General features: G+C 42.9%; 1 protein-coding gene across 2 annotated transcripts in view; it reads right to left on the bottom strand.

Moving 5' to 3' along the window:
* UCK2 (uridine-cytidine kinase 2) overlaps positions 1–16,715 on the bottom strand; it is an 84,239-nt gene that overhangs the window by 22,122 nt on the left and 45,402 nt on the right. For both annotated transcript variants that reach the window (XM_075321991.1, XM_075321992.1), the window contains exons 3-4: positions 11,744–11,840; positions 2,872–3,014 (exon numbers count right to left, since the gene is read on the bottom strand). In XM_075321991.1, coding sequence (XP_075178106.1) covers positions 2,872–3,014; positions 11,744–11,840 — 240 coding nt within the window. The remainder of the gene's footprint in view (positions 1–2,871; positions 3,015–11,743; positions 11,841–16,715) is intronic.

The raw sequence follows: 16,715 nt of genomic DNA on the forward strand, positions 1-16,715 counted from the left end.
AACACAATGTCTGAAATAGAAGACGTTTGTAGATGGCAGCAGAAATTGACTGGACTTTTACTTGGCTAATGCCATAAACCAGCTAAATTGTGTCAGATTTTAAGCAATAACTATGGAATTTTTTCACATTCACCTACAAAGCTATACAAGACAACACAAAAGGATTTAGATCTTTTAGTACCAAGTGTAGTAGTCATAGGTGCCACATTTGGGATTATAGACCGCCATTTGCTTTCATACTGCAGCAAAATGTTATGGAGCAAGAAACCTTATTTTGCCACAATATAAATAATACTGAGTAGGCTATGTCCGCACTTTGAGTTTTTACCTGCTTTTCAGCAGCGTTTTCAACTGCAGCGTTTTCATGCCAAAAGGCATGCGTTTTGATTTTCCAGCTAAGTCTATGGGAAATGGGGATTTCCTGTCCGCACTTTGCAGTTCAAAACGCTGAGTTTAATTTGCATAATTTTGGGCAAAAAAAACTCAGCGTTCAAAGAAACAGCATGTCAATTGTTTTTGCCATTTGGGCTGCGTTTTGCTAACATTGAAGTCAATGAGAAATTGTAAAAAGCAAGCAACATCAAAATTCCAGCATTTTACATGCTTTTTGGCAGCAGAAAACATGCGTTTTGGACTACATAAACTCATGCGTTTGACATCAAAATAATGGAATAATATGTCCCTTTACACACACACAGTATGACAATTAAATTGATGAATATTAATTTGTTATTTTAGCAATAGTATAAAACTGCTATAATATTAAATATAACTATTTTCGTTATGATTTAAATTAGATTTGTTTTCTTTTTTTTTCCATAGTGTTTGACTTTAAATTTTATTCAGCAGTGTCATGTTCAAAACGCGTCTGTTTAAGCAATGGAAAATCATGTAAAACGCGGTAAAAACGCATGCGTATTTATCGCGTTTGTGCTCAAAAGCAACTTTTGCAAAAGAAATTTCTGCCAGAGGATGTGTTTAGAACTGCAACTAGGACGACGCAAAATGCGCACATAGCCCAACGCTGAACTCTGAAGTGTGAAACTTTAAGTATTAGGCTAGTTTCACACTACGTCTTTTTAACATCTGCTGAAAACGTTTTTTTAGCGGAAGTACGGATCCTGCTTTTACAGCAAATAACGTATGCAAACGCATATGTTATTTTGCAGGATCCTGCACTGGATGTTTAGGGCGGGCATTGTAGTCATGTGATCGGGAGTGAGGGGAACTAGACTGGGAGGAGGCTTCTGACAGCTGCAGACGCTGGTAACCAAGGTAAACATCGGCCTTGGATACCCGATATTTATCTTGGTTACGAGTGTCTGCAGCTGCTAGGAGCAGGGCTGCCTGCACGCGTAACCAACGTAAACATCGGGTAACTAAGAGAAGTGGTTACGCGATATTTACCTTGGTTACGAGTGTCCGCAGCTCTCAGGTGGGGGAGAGGGAGGGAGGGAGGAAGGGGGAAAGACAGAGATAGAGAGAGAGAGAGGGTGAGGGAGGGAGGAGGAGAGAGAGAGAGAGACAGATCACGCGAGACTGGTTCTGGGCATGCTCAGTACTTTCTGGGCATGCTCAGTACAAAAGCAGGATCCTGTCTATCAGCACGCCAGCGTTCACCTGCGTTTGCGTGCGTTATAGTCAGGATCCAGCAATTTGCAGTATTTGGACGGAGCTCAAAAACGCTACAAGTAGCGTTTTTGAAACATGTTAAAAAACTGCAAGTCACTGGATCCTCACTATAACGCACGCAAACGCAGGTGAACGCAGGTGGACGCGAGTCCATTGCAAATGCATTGAAATGAAAACGCATTTGCACTGGATCCGCTTGTCCGCTAAAATAACGTTAAGGACGGATGTTAAAAAGACGTAGTGTGAAACCAGCCTTACAAAATATTGTGTCTATGTACAGCACAATTCTCAGTATCTAAAGATTGCATAGCCAAGTGTTGGAAGTAGACAAAATCAGGATTTTCAGCATAAAAGTTTTTTTTTTAATAATAAAACTAACACCACACAGCACCCACTTTGTGGCTTGGAGATTAGTGGACCTTACACATTTCTGCCATATTCAAACAATAGTTATTTTTTATTTGCCTTAGTATATTGGGAGGGAAGGGGAGGACACACCACACAAACTGTTCCACCCTTACACCCCATACAAAACAGCACTTGAATGGCATTGGAGCTCTATATTTTTTTTTTACTATGGACTGTCTCCGTTGAATGCGCTTGATGCACTTTTTTTGGATGGGCAGTGGGACGGAGGGGGTGGGGGGGGGGGGGGGGGGGAGAGGTTTGGTCCATCAATCTTTCTCATCCCTCAATAAAACCCACCAACCTGTGCACAGCTCCATAAACTATAAGTGGGTTATGCGTTCTCCCCATGACGGCGTGTGAACGGAACCAGGCTACAGCTATGTTCACATTGCGTTTGGCTACTGTCAGTGGCTCTGTTGGGGCTTAGGTCTGAAGCCCCGGAAAAAATGGGATTTGACTGCTTGCCAGGGCTATTGACACTAATGATGCAGGCAGTAACCGTGCTCTGTCGGACATCAGGATCCGTAGTATCCACCCATTTGAAATGGGAACCAAAATGTGGTTGACCACGCATTGCTTTCCAGCACAAATAGGTGAATACTGCAGAAGGTGTGTCTACTAGGGCTCATTACGACTCCATCAGCACTAAAATAAAAAAAAAAAAAAGTCAATAGCCCCTTTCGTGCAAACATCGGACCCAAGCTTTCCAGGGCTTCAAATATAAGCCCCAACTGGGTCACTGAAAATAGGATAAAACACAATGTGAATATAACCCAACAGAGAAGGTAATTTGCTGATTTAATATCCTCACATCTAATTTATCAGACGAACCTCTTCTTGAGAGCCTAGTGTCTGCATCTGTGTCCACAAACAATTTCATCTGGAACATGTCCCGGATGTCTTGAACGTAAAATGCCAAAATGCCCTCAAAGAGTATTACATCCGCTGGATAAACGGTTACAGACTCCTCTTTCCTTAAGAGAAAGGAAAAGAATACACAATAATTCATTATAAGTCACATCCAGATCAAGTGTCAGGACGCCATACACAACGGATGATGGAACGATCAGGAAAGTCATTCACAAGACAAACCCAGTCACACATTTATGCCCATATTAGCCATTACAAACATGTTCTATCACAATAGGCAAAGCACACAAATATTTTCAGTATATATGATATATATTGCTCAAAAAAATAAAAAGGGAACACTTAAACAGCACAATGGTATTTTAGGGTTCCCTTTATTTTTTTGAGCAGTATATATATTTTTCACCTTATACATGACAGATTTAATATACAGTGTTTTTCGTTTTATAAGACGCACCAGATTCACCAGAGTATAAGACCACCTCAAATTCAGAACAAGAAAGTGAGAGAAAAGAAAAAAAAAAAAAAAACAAAAGAAAGGAGAAAAGGTGGTCTTGTAATCCGGTGGTGTCTTACCAGAGGGGGCAGTAGCAGAGGAGGCTGCGACGGAGGAGGCAGCAGAGGCTGGGGTGTCTGTGCTGGGGCAGCTGTGCTTGGGCTGAGGCTGGTGCTGCCGTGCTGGGGCTCAGGCTGCGACAGCTGCTGCTGTGGATGGTGAGGACATCAAAGAAATGGCGCCTGGAGTCAGCGCTCTAGGTTCGAATGGCAAGCGGAAATCTCATCTGCGACAGCGCCACCTTTGGGCACCATTTTCCTGAAGTCCACTGGAGGGAAATCGGCACCTGCGCAGATGAGAGCTTGAGCCAAGAGCTCCAACTGCACACGCTCCAACTCCGGGGCGGCATTATTTGAAGTCCTCATCGCCCGACCCGCAGCGCCAGTAAAGCTGCCGGAGACCCCGCACAGCAGCTGGTGACACTACACAGCTGCTCTGGCACCAGCCTCTGCATACCCCGCACCAGCCCAGCCGCCGCAGCATTCCCCGGCCCCTTGCAACCCCCTTCACCACCCCGGTGAGCTACATTCAGATTATAAGACGCACCCCTCACTTTCCTCCCAAAGTTTTGGGAAGAAAAGTGAGTCATATAATCCAAAAAATATGGTACATTTTTGTTAGAGGGAAGCAATCACCAGGATCTCAGTATATAAGCTAAAGCCAGTGCTATACTGGCACTATCAGCCTGATCTCTACATACCTGTAGTGGTCAGCTCGGATGTATAGGTATTGAAATCCAAGAAAGTAAAGTTTATAAAATCAGCAGCTTGAGTGACAGCAGCTGAGGATCAGATAATATCTGGGGGGTATTCATAGTTCTCCCCTCCCCCTGTTAGAATTAGCAGAAGTATTATACCATCAACCTAGCAGGACCTGTGGTGAGGTCATACCCATGTGACTAGAAGGGGCGTGGCCTAAGCCAACAAAGCTATCAGTCAGCAACATTTGTTGGCTGAGGCCCCACCCCTTCTAGTCACATGGGTATGACCTCACCACAGATCCTGCTATGTTGATGGTATAATACTTCTGCTAATTCTAACAGGGGGAGGGGAGAACTATGAATACCCCCCAGATATCTGCTCTTCAGCTGCTGTCACTCAAGAAGTTGATTTTATAAAATTTTACTTTCTTGGATTTTAAAACCTACACATCAGAGCTGACCACTAAAAGTATGTAGCTAAGCAGCCTGATAGTGCCAGTATAGCACTGGCTTTAGGTTATATAGGAAAATCCTGATTGGTGCTCTTTAAATGTGTGTCATGTATAAGGTGGAAATATACATCATGTATAGGCGTCACTTGTAATTACATTAAATATTTCTCACAAACGTGAGTGACTTATCTATACCTCTTACAAAAGTGAGTACACCTCCCCTTTTTTCAGATATTTTATGTTTTCATAGTACATACTAGAGATGACACACAGAGCAGTCAGTGTGCAGCTTGTATAAGGCCCAGTGCCCACACTGTAGTTTTGACTCGTATTTCCAGAAATCTGCAGCAAAATCTGCATGTCCATTGTGAAGCCAGCAAAGTCTGAGAATTCAGAAGTGCTGTGCCCACGTTGCTTATTTTTCTCTTGCGTATTTGGTGCAGAGAAAAAAAAAAAAAAAAAAAAAAAAAAAAAAAAAAAAAAAAAAAAAAAAAAAAAAATCAGCACGCAAGGGAAAAAATATTCAAAAACATGGGCACAGCACTTCTGAATTCTCACACTTTGCTTGCTTCACAACGGACATGCAGATTTTGCTGCAGATTTCTGAAAATCTGCGTCAAAATCCACGTTAAAATATGCAGCATGGGCACAGGGCCTAACAGTTGTAAATTTGGTGTCCTCTAAATAACTAAACACCCCATCATTAATGTCTAAGCCACTGGGAACAAGTGAGTACACCCCTAAGTGAAAAATGGCCAAATTGAGCCCAATTAGCCATTCTCCCTCCTCAGTGTCATGTGACTCCGTGTTACAAAATCTCAGGTGTGACTTGGGAGCAGGAGTGACACATTTGGTGTCACACGCACTGCTCACTGGAGGTTCAACATGGCAAACAATTCTGAGAATTGGGGGGGGAGGGGGGTTTGAAGAAAAAAAAAAAAAAAAAAAAAAAGTATTTTTGGTCTGCATAAAGATGGTCTGGGCTATAAGTGTTGAGTGTGTCATGGCTTGTGGCTGTGTGAGTGTGAGTGTTGCGGGGAGCTACAGTTCATTGAGGGAACCATGAATGCCAACATCTACTGTGCCATACTGAAGCAGAGCATAATCCCCCTTTGTATTCTAATGTGATAACGACCCCAAACACATTTCCAAGACTACCCTCAGTTTCTTTAGCAAGGCAGTGGTAATGGTGCTGGACTGGCCAAGCATGTCTCCAGCTCTAAACCCTAGAGAGCAGGGGTGGGGGAACCTCAGGCTCACGGGCCGTATGCGGCCTGCGACGACTTTTTATGCAGCCCCTGGGCACATTGCCCGTGACTGTACTATTCCAGAGGCAGCCACGGTCCTGTCAGCTGCCGGCTCTTTAAAATCAGAAAGTGTGGTGCGCATAGCATTAGGCTCTCAGCACACTGGCTTGTACCAGTGTGCTGCCGATGTACTTTGTGGGCGGGATAAGCGTGAGATATGCTGTGCTCCTGTGTGTCGTCCCCCCCCCCCTGTGATGTACATATGCCCCCAGCCCCCCCCCCCCCCCCCGTGATGTACATATGCCTCCAGCCCCCTCCCCCCCCCCGTGATGTATGTACATATGCCCCCAGCCCCCTCCTCGTGATGTACATATGCCCCCAGCCCCCTCCTGTGATGTACATATGCCCCCAGCCCCCTCCTGTGATGTACATATGCCCCCAGCCCCCTCCTGTGATGTACATATGCCCCCAGCCCCCTCCTGTGATGTGTATGCCCCGCATCTCCAGTGATGTATATGTCTCCAGCCCCTCCTGTGATGTATGTGCCACCAGCATCTCCTATGTGATGTATATGAGTTACCAATCTGTTGACTGCGCTCCAGACTAAAGCCCGCTTTACACGCTGCAATGTATCTTACAATGTGTCGGCGGGGTCACATCGTAAGTGACGCACATCCGGCATTGTAAGGTACAATGCAGTGTGTGACAGGTACGTGCGATTGAACGGTAAAACGTTCATCGCATACACATCGTACCTGTCTCTGGAATTGCACGTCAGATTGTTAATCGTACCCGAGGTAGCACACATTGTAGTGTGTGACACCCCGGGAACGATGAACAGATCTTACCAGCGTCCTGCGGCTCCCGGCCAGCAATGCGAAAGGGAAGGTGGTGGGCATGATGTTTACGTCCCGCTCAGCTCCGCCCCTCCAATTCTATTGGCCGGCTGCCGCGTGACGTCGAACGTCCCTCCCATTCCAGGAAGTGGACGTTCGCCGCCCACAGCGAGGTCGTATGGACGGGTAAGTACGTGTGACGGGGGTTACTGGTATGTGCGGCACGTTCAACAAATTGAACGTGCTGCACATACGATGGGGGCGTTGCAAATCGCATACGTGTAAAGCAGGCTTTAGACAAACCTGGAAAAGCAGTTGTGAGAGAAGCAACATGTTCAATGTCGCTGAATATCACAGCAACACCAAAGAGAAGCAACTGCAGCCACCACAGTTGGGGTGTAGGGGTGAGTTAAATTGTTTGACGAAATATATTAGGGTAATTTTCAAGCTGTTAATTTTTTGCGGCCCCCGAAGGTTGGTAGAAATTTCCAAATGGCCCCCGGCAGAAAAAAAGGTTCCCCATCCCTGCTTCTGTGGGGAATCCTCAAATCAGAAAGTGGAAAACAAGGTCTCTAACATCCAGCTCTGTGATGTTGTAATGGGGAGAGAAGAGGATCCAGTGGCTCCTGTGAGTCTAATGATCTGCATGTCCAAGAGAATTAAGGCAGAGCTTGAAAATAATGATGAAAATAGACACTTTGAGCACAATTTGGCCATTATCAGTTTGTTGCCAACGGTGTAGACATTAATGGCTGTGTGGAGTTATTTAGAGGGCACCATATTTACACTGTTACAATGTAAACAGTGTACAGCTTGTGTATCACTGTCATCTTCAGTGTTGTCCCATGAAGCGATGTAATAAAATAGTTACAAAAATGTTAGGGGTGTATGCACTTTTGTAATGCGAGACTTTATACAAACATTTAAGTCAGTATAATGTATAAGTTGAAAATATATATCGTGCATAGGTGTCATTTACATGTTAGTAGTTCTGTAACTTGACATTACATATTCTGAAGGTGCGCGATAGGCCATGAGTGTTCAATTTATAATGGAGAAGCAGAAGTCCATTGTCACATGACAATAAGTTGACAAAATACTTGAGTGATCACGAAGTCAGCTGTCAGAGCAAAATCCTAATGGTGCGCATATTACACCCCTATAAGTGGCTACGGTGAAAGAAGAAATTCAGAGTGTAGCTTTATCTCCTTAGGACTATGAACGTTGATAGGAAGCACATTGTGTCACACAGACTTCCAAACCCCTGGCATTTAGTACACCCACACATACTGCAGGATTCCAAGCCTTGTGGGTGGTACTCTGTGCGAGATCTAGGCTAACGAGCCCGGACCTGCGATGAAGGAGCTTTAAAGTATAGGATAGTTTCAGACATTTGTTACATTAATGGGTGCACCAGATCTATGCAGAAATCCTCGTGAAACATCTCCCCATCAGTGGTAAATTCACAAATTAATGGTAAAACTGAAGTCCAGACCACCTTGCAACTGTCAGCAACTATTATGCTGCGGACATGGGAGGAGGATGTAGATTGGAATGCCCCCATAATGCCAAATTGGCCCTCATCCTATAGCAAAATTTGCAAACAGAGCACAAAATCTAACGAAGGTACCTGAAACATGAATAAACAGAGGTCTATTCTCTCCTCAGATGTGGACATAACAGGACTAGGTTTTGAGAATAAGGCACCATACTAAATTTAGAGTAGTGGCAATTAAAGGGAATGTCACCAGGTTTATGTCACCTAGTTTAAGAGCAGCAGAGACCCTTATCCCAGTGATGTGTCACTTACTAGGCCATTTACTGTAGTGATTTTCCAGGTACACCACTAGTGAACCTGCTGACATGTAGTCCTCCATTCATGAGCCATATAGTGGTGGTGTTTGAGTTATACAGAGGTCATCATTAGAAGATCTGGTAGATATCCAGCAGATAAAGCTGAAGCAAGCAGCCCAGTAAGTGACATCGCTGGAATCAGGGCCTCTGCTCCTATATCATTGTGATATTAGATGGGGCAGCAAAAACCTGGTGACAAATTCCCTTTAACCCCTTCACGACCGCGGGCAGTAAAATTACGTCCTATTTTAACGTGACTTAACGACCAGGGACGTAATTTTACGGCCTAAACTTCATTTGATTGCCGTGGCCATAGCAACGGCTTTCAAATGATGTCCCCTGCTGTTTCTTACAGCAGGGGACCTTTGCTTGACCCCGGGGGGGGTGGCATCGCCACCCCCCATAGGCGATCGATGTGATTGGCTGTTCAAATCTGAACTGCCAACCACATCGTTCGCACTAATTTCGGCAAAAATAATGCCCGAATTAGTGCGATACTGTGAGATCCTGCTATGATCTATTGTAGCAGCTACAGCAGATCATAGCCGGATCTCTAAAATGTCGCCCCCAGCCCCTGCAGCACTGATTGGAGCGATCGTGCTATGACGCGCACTCTCTCCAATCAGTGTGCAGTGGGGCGGTCTGATCTGCGGGTGGCTGCCCTCCCCAGGCCTGTCCTGGTCTGGGGACCCTCCTCCAACATGTCTGCAGCGTGGAGTGGCTGGTACTTTTGGTACCACGCCACCGCTGCTGCTGCCGCTGCCTCTGATGTCACCGCCGCTCCTGCTCCAATGGTAAGTATTCCGCTCCCTGCGCGCTCCCGTGAAGGACCCTGCCCGTGCCCCCCCCCGATCTGCCCCCCTACGCCCCGATCTGCCCCCCGCGATCTGCCTGCCTCCTCTGTCATCTCTATTCTGCTTCCAAGGTTCCTTCCTTCTGCCTTTGCTTCTCCGCCCCCTCTGCCCCCCCCTCTCCCCATCCCCCTTCGCCCCCCCCCCCACCCTCCCCTCACTGTCTCACTGCCTTCTTGTTCCTCTGCAGCTCTTCTGGTCAGTGATCCTCTTGGTACTGTGAGTGAGTATAACTTTTCTTGTATCCTGTCCATTTTTACACTTCATCCGTCCGTGCGTCCCGCCAAGCGCTGATCAGGGATGCAGATAACGGATCGGCATCCGTGGTCAGTTTTTGGCGTGACTTTTTTTTTTCCCGTATCCCCAACGCTTTTTGTATCTCATCCGTCCGTGCGTCCTGCAGCGGCCGATCAGTGCACTGCGTCTGTGCGTTTGAAAAGTCAAATGGCGTTCCTTCTCTTCTGAACCCCACCATGTGCCCAAACAATTACTTTCCACCACATATGAGGTATCTGCGTACTCAGGAAAAATTGCACAATATGTTTTATGGTACATTTTTTTCCTGGTACCGTTGAAGAAAAAAGAAAAAAAAAAAAAAAAAAAGCTACCTGGTTGATCAAAAATTTTGTGGTTAAAAAAAAAAAAAAAATTAAATAATTTTCCCGGTTCAACGTTATCAACTTCTGTGGAGCCCCTGGGGGTACAAGGGGCTCACCAAACATCTAGATAAATTCCTTGAGGGGTCTAGTTCCGAAATGGGGTAATTTGTGGGGGAGCTCCACTGTTTTGGAGACCCCCTATGGTGCCTAACGTGACATGGCGTCCGCTAATGATTCCAACCAATTTTGCTGTCAAATGGCGCTCCTCTTCTGAGCCCCGCCATGCGCCCAAACAATTACTTTCCACCACATATGAGGTATCTGCGTACTCAGGAGAAATTGCACAATACGTTTTATGGTGCATTTTTTCCCAGATACCCTTGTGGAAAAAAAAGCTACCTAGTTGAAGCAACAGTTTTGTGGTAAAAAAATTTTTCTTCTTCTTTTCATAGCTCAACGTTATAAACTTCTGTGAAGCCCCCAGGTGTTCAAAGTGCTCACAAAACATGTAGAAAAATTATTTGAGAGTTCTAGTTTCCAAAATGGGGTCATTTGTGGGGGAGCTCCATTGTTTAGGCACCTCAGGGGGGTCTTCAAACCAGACATGGCGTCCGCGAATGAGTGCAGCTAATTTTGCGTTCAAAAATTCAAATGGCGCGCCTTCCCTTCCGAGCTCCGCTGTGCTCCCAAACAATTGATTTTTAACACATATGGGGTATCAGCGTACTCAGGAGAAAATGCACAATAAATTGTAGGGTGCACTTTCTCTTTTCTCCCTTGTGAAAATGAAAATTTTATGGCTAAAGTAACATTTTTGTGTTCAAAAGTAAAATTTTCATTTTTTCCTTCCACATTGCTTTGGTTCCTGTGAAGCACCTAAAGGGTTAATAAACTTCTTGGATGTGGTTTTGAGCAGAGTGAGGGGTGCAGTTTTTAGAATGGGGTCACTTTTGGGTATTTCCTGTCACCTAGGCCTCTCAAAGTCACTTCAAATGTGATGTGGTCCCTAAAAAAAAAAAAAAAAAAAAAATTTCTAAATTTTGTTGGGAAAAAATGAGAAATCGCTGATGACCTTTGACCCCTTCTAACTTCCTAACGAGAAAAAATTTTGTTTAGAAAATTGCGCTGATGTAAAGTAGACAAGTGGGAAAGTTTATTTAGTAACTATTATGTGTGACATATCTCTCAGATTTATGGGCATAACTTTTCAAAGTTTGAAAATTGCGAAATTTTCAAAATTTTTGCAAAATTTCCTAAATTTTCACAAATAAACGCAAAAATTATCGGTTTAAATTTACCACTGACATGAAGTACAATATGTCACGAAAAAACAATCTCAGAATCGCCAGGATCCGTTGAAGCGTTCGAGTTATAACCTGTCAAAGTGACACTGGTCAGAATTGCAAAAAATGGCCAGGTCATTAGCGTGTTTTAGTGGCCGGGGGTGAAGGGGTTAAAGCAGTTTATGGAATACAGTAAAAGATTAATGCAAAGGTTTCTGTTTAAGTGAATCAATCCCCAGATATTTGCTATAATTTACAATGGTGTATGTACACGAGGAGGCCATGTAATGTATGTCACTGCACCAACCAACGTATGATCAATAACCGAATATCAAGAAGTCAAATATTTGGCAAACACATTTTATATTATGCTTCCCCCCCCCCCCAATTCACTTTTAGGATGAACACATTGATCTACTTTTATTATAGTCTATGTAAACTCCTTGTCCAATTACCTGGAGTGGGTAACAAAGTCATAAACTGGGATCTGCACAGTTTTTCCTTCCATTAGCTCTTGGAGAGTCTTCAAGATAAGTTCATTGTCGAAGGCATCTGTGGAAAAAATGATTAATTACAAGGAGGCAAGTGCGCCACAAAAAAAGGACTTTGGAAGTCAATGTATAGTTCTACATAAGACACACACTGAGGGCAAATCAAAGTACTGTAGTGCACATGCTGGCGGTCTGACCCTTCCTCGGGCCCGAGCATTACAGTACTTGCAGGGCAGATCATAGTGCGCATGTGCAGGAGCACAGTGGTGGCCTCTGTCGTGACAGACGCGTCAAGAACACAGGGTTAGGAAAGAGGATAGAGACTGCATAAGACTGAGGAGGCGCTGGACTGACAGCAGCGACGCCCATCGGACAGGACCACCCCCTAGGTGAGTATAATAAAGCTGTTTATATGGTATACACAGCAGCTTGGGCTCTTATATACAGCGTTCAGGCATTCTATATACAAGATTACTGGTGGTGGCCGCAGCTCATAAGGAAAAAACCTGGTGACAGGTTCCCTTTAAGATCATACGGGAATCCAAAATATTGAGGATTTATGCTTTGTACTACATACAAGGAGGCAAGTTTTATATTTTGGAATACCAGTTTACAAAATCCTGCCTACCATCCCCTGATCCAGTAACTTTATAATGAAATTAGTTCTCATCCATTAAACATTGTTATCCTCTACAAGACATGTGATGTACTGGGTACGTCATTAACGTCAGTGCCATTCTGACCAAGGTCATACCCAGTAAGTCATGGCGATTGCGGGGGTTCCTGTGCTGTACTCCCGCCGGATCTGTGGCTTATCCTTTAGCTGGGACCTGGCTCTCACTGCCTGGAACCGTGCCACCGCCGCTCCCAGCGGTTAAACCCCCTAAATGCTGCGATCAATATGATCACAACATTCAGGAGCCAGGGAGAGGAATCACTTACATTTCCCTAACGATCAGGCCCCTGTAATGTGATTACAGGGACTATCGCTGCCATGGTAACACTCGGTCATCACCATGACTACACTAGGTCACCCAGCTACGGATTGCCTCACAGATCATGTCGGATGTACAGTCTGAGGTGAAGCAACGATCACTGATGTTCCCGCGACATGGCACCCGCAAACCATTCCAACTAAATGTCATCTCAAATACGGTGCTGCTTCCCTTCACTTTGCCTCAAAAGTAGTTTTCAACCACATATGGGGTATCTGTGAAGAAATTCCACAGTACATTTTATGGTGCATTTTTTCCTGAAGCCCTTATGAAAATGCAAGACTTTAGCCATAAAGTAACATTTTTGCGTAGAAAAGTAAAATTTTCATTTTTTCACTTACACATTGCTTTTGTTCCTGTGAAGCACCTAAGGTAACTCCTTGGATGTGGTTTTGAGCAGAGTGAGGGGTGCAGTTTTCAGAGTGGGGTCACCTAGGCCTCTCAAAGTCACTTTAAATGTGATACCTCAAAAAAAAAAAAAAAAAAAAAAAAAAGTAAATTTTTGTGGAAAACTGAGAAACTGCTGATAAACAGAACCGTGCTAACTTCCTAATATTAGGTTTCAAAAATTGTATTGATTAGAGTAGACATGTGGGAATGTTATTTAGTAACTATTTTGTGTGACAATTCAGATTAATGGGCATAAAATGTCAAATTTTGAAAATTATGAAATGTTCAAAATTTGCCAAATTTCCAATATTTTCACTAAAAAAATATTGTCCCAATTTTACCATTATTATAGAGTATAATTTGTCACAAAATAAAAAAAGTGTCAGAATCAGCAGGATCTGTTGAAGCATTAAAAAAGTTATTTATAAGCTGTTAAAGTGACACACTGGTCAGAATGGCAAAAAATGGCTCGGTCATTAACCCCGGAGCAAGGTTTTCACCTTAGTGACCGGGCCATTTTTTGCAATTCTGACCAGTGTTATTTTGACAGGTTATAACTCTGGAATTCTTCAATGGATCCAGGTGATTGACCGTTTTTTCGTGACATTGTACTTCATGACAGTGGTAAAATTAAGATGATATTTTGTGTTTGTGAAAATATTGGCAATTTGGCAAAGATTTTAAAAATTTCAGTTTTCAAAACTGCAATTTTTATGCCCATAAATCTGAATTATGTCACACAAAATAGTTACTAAATACACTTCCCACATCTCTACATCAGTGCAATTTCTGAAACAATTTTTTTTTTTTTTTTTTTTTTTTGGAGTTAGAAGGGCTCAAAGTTTATCAGCAATTTCTCAGTTTTCCCAAAAAAAAAAAATAAATTTTTTTTGGACCATATCACATTTGAAGTGACATGAGAGGCCTAGGTGACAGAAAATACCCAAAAATGACATCACTCTAAAAACTGCACCCATCACACTGCTCAAATCCAAATCTAAGAAGTTTATTAACCCTTTAGGTGCTTCACAGGAACAAAAAAAAGTGTGTAAAGGAGAATTTTTTTTCTTGTTTTTTTACTTTTCTACACCAAAATGTTACCTTAGCAATAAAATGTAGCATTTTCACAAAGGAATCAGGAAAAAAATGCACCCTACAACTTATGGGGTTTTCAGTGTACTCGGAAGAAATTCCACAATATGTGGCCGAAAACTACTTTTGAGGCACAGTGCAAAGTCAAAAAGGGAAGGAGCACATTTAGTTGCAATGGTTTGCGGTTGCATTGTCACATCAGCAGAGTCCTGAAGTGCCAGAACAGCTGAAACCCCTACACAAGTGACACAATGTTACAGGCTGCACGCCTCAATAAACTCATACACTGGTGCAGTGAGTATATTGACACTACAGGTGCGTCACAAAATGTTATAGTATTGGGCAGTAAAGAAAAAAAATAAACAAAAAAAAACAACAAAGGATTCAGATGAAACCCACGATGGATCCATTCACTAATGAGGCAGTAGAGTTACTCCAAACTCAGTTTGGTCTCTGTTCAGTGGTGTCCGTCTTTTCAATGGTGAACAAAAACTGTTGCAGACTGCACTTTTGTGCACGTCTGAAAAGACTCAAAAATATGGACATCGCCGGATCCCAGCCCACACCTCATTACGGTGAATTTTCAGTTGGGAATTGTCTGAATCACATTTTGTCAGATTTGCACAATGTCCAGTGCAAGCGCTCAGTGTAGAGCACAGGATAAATATGAGCTGCGCTGTACTGAAAGCTTGAAGAATTGTCTTTATTTTTAACGCCATTTACCTCACGATCTGGGGGGGGGGGTTATTAGCTGGCTTTATTCTTTAGGTAAGTACAATTACAGCTATACCAGGTTTATATAGTTTTTAGTTTTGGTTACTATCACACTAAAATTTGCTTTTTATAAAATAAAGATTTTTTGCATCACCGGATTTTGAAGACTGAAGTTTTTAGATTTTTTTCTGCTGACAGTCATGTGATGGCTTGATTTTTGCAGGATAAATTGGAGTTTTTATTGCTACCATTTTGGGCGCACATTTTTTGATCTCTTTATAATTTCACTTTTTGTGAGGCAGAATCAAGAAACAGAATTTCAGGAATTGTTTTGTTTTTACTGTGCCATAAAAGCGATAAACCAGTTTTATTCTTCGGGTCGGTATGAAGACAGGGACACCTCATTTATATACCGGATTTTTCGGACTATAAGACGCACTTTTCCCCAAATTTTTTTGGGGGAAAGTGGGGGGTGCGTCTTATAGTCCGATGGCTGCGGGGAAGGGGTGTGCAGTGGTGATGGAGCAGGTCATCAGAGGCAGGAGAAGGCTGTAGCAGCACCTACCGTGACCACGTGGGCCCGCTCTTTAGCCTCATTCCATAGGTATTGGCATCCAGACGCACATCATCTCTCAGCCCTGAAGCCTGCGCTAAGAGGTGGGCGGGATGATAGGCGGGGGATGCACGCATACTAAACAGCCCACCCGCATGATCATCCCTGGCTCCTACAGCCTTGAGTGAACATGTGTGGCTACTGCCCCCCGCGTACCATCATCAGCACAGGGGAGCAGTGAATAAGTATACTCACCGGTCACCGTTCCCTGCAGCATCGAGATGTCCTCCTTCCCGCTGCGCACAGCGATGACGCCATTGCTGTGTGCATGGCTTCACACAGGTCAGCGGCACTGCTGCTGGCACAAACAGGAAGACGAGCGATGCTGCGTGGTGTGAGGAAAGGAGAGTATAAATTGTGTGTGCGCCATAGGATGCAGGCCATATACCAGGATGGGAGCACATACCAGGATGGGGAGCACATACCAGGATGGGGATAATATACAAGCTAGAAGGATCATTACCAGGATGGGGTACCTTAGTAGAGAATTTGGGTACATTACCCCCCACAACAGTGTCAGCAGCAGATCCTCACCCTACAGCAGTGTCATGACCACATTTTTTGCTTAAAATTTTATTTTCCTCCTCTAAAACCAGGGTGCATAAAAAAAATATATTATATTATAATATATATATATATATATATATATATATATACACATACATATACACATACATACACATACATATACACATACATATACGTATGTATGTATGTATGTATGTATGTATGTATGTATGTATGTATGTATGTATGTATATATATATATATATATATATATATATATATATATATATATATATATATATATATATATATATATATATATATATATATATATATATATATATATATATATATATATATATATATATATATATATATATATATATATATATATATATATATATATATATATATATATATATATATATTTATATTTATTTATATTTATTTATATTTATTTATATTTGGTATATTCTGAAAGCTACAGTTTATTTTTTTTCCCCCGATGGGGCTGTATGGCAGCTTGTTTTTTTGCAGGACAAGGTGACGTTTTCAGCTGTAACATGTTTACAAAAAATGTGACTTTTTGATTGCGTTTTACTCCATTTCTTTGGGCAGGTGTATG

The sequence above is a fragment of the Anomaloglossus baeobatrachus genome, chromosome 8 (assembly GCF_048569485.1).
Source record: "Anomaloglossus baeobatrachus isolate aAnoBae1 chromosome 8, aAnoBae1.hap1, whole genome shotgun sequence".
NCBI lineage: Eukaryota > Metazoa > Chordata > Amphibia > Anura > Aromobatidae > Anomaloglossus > Anomaloglossus baeobatrachus.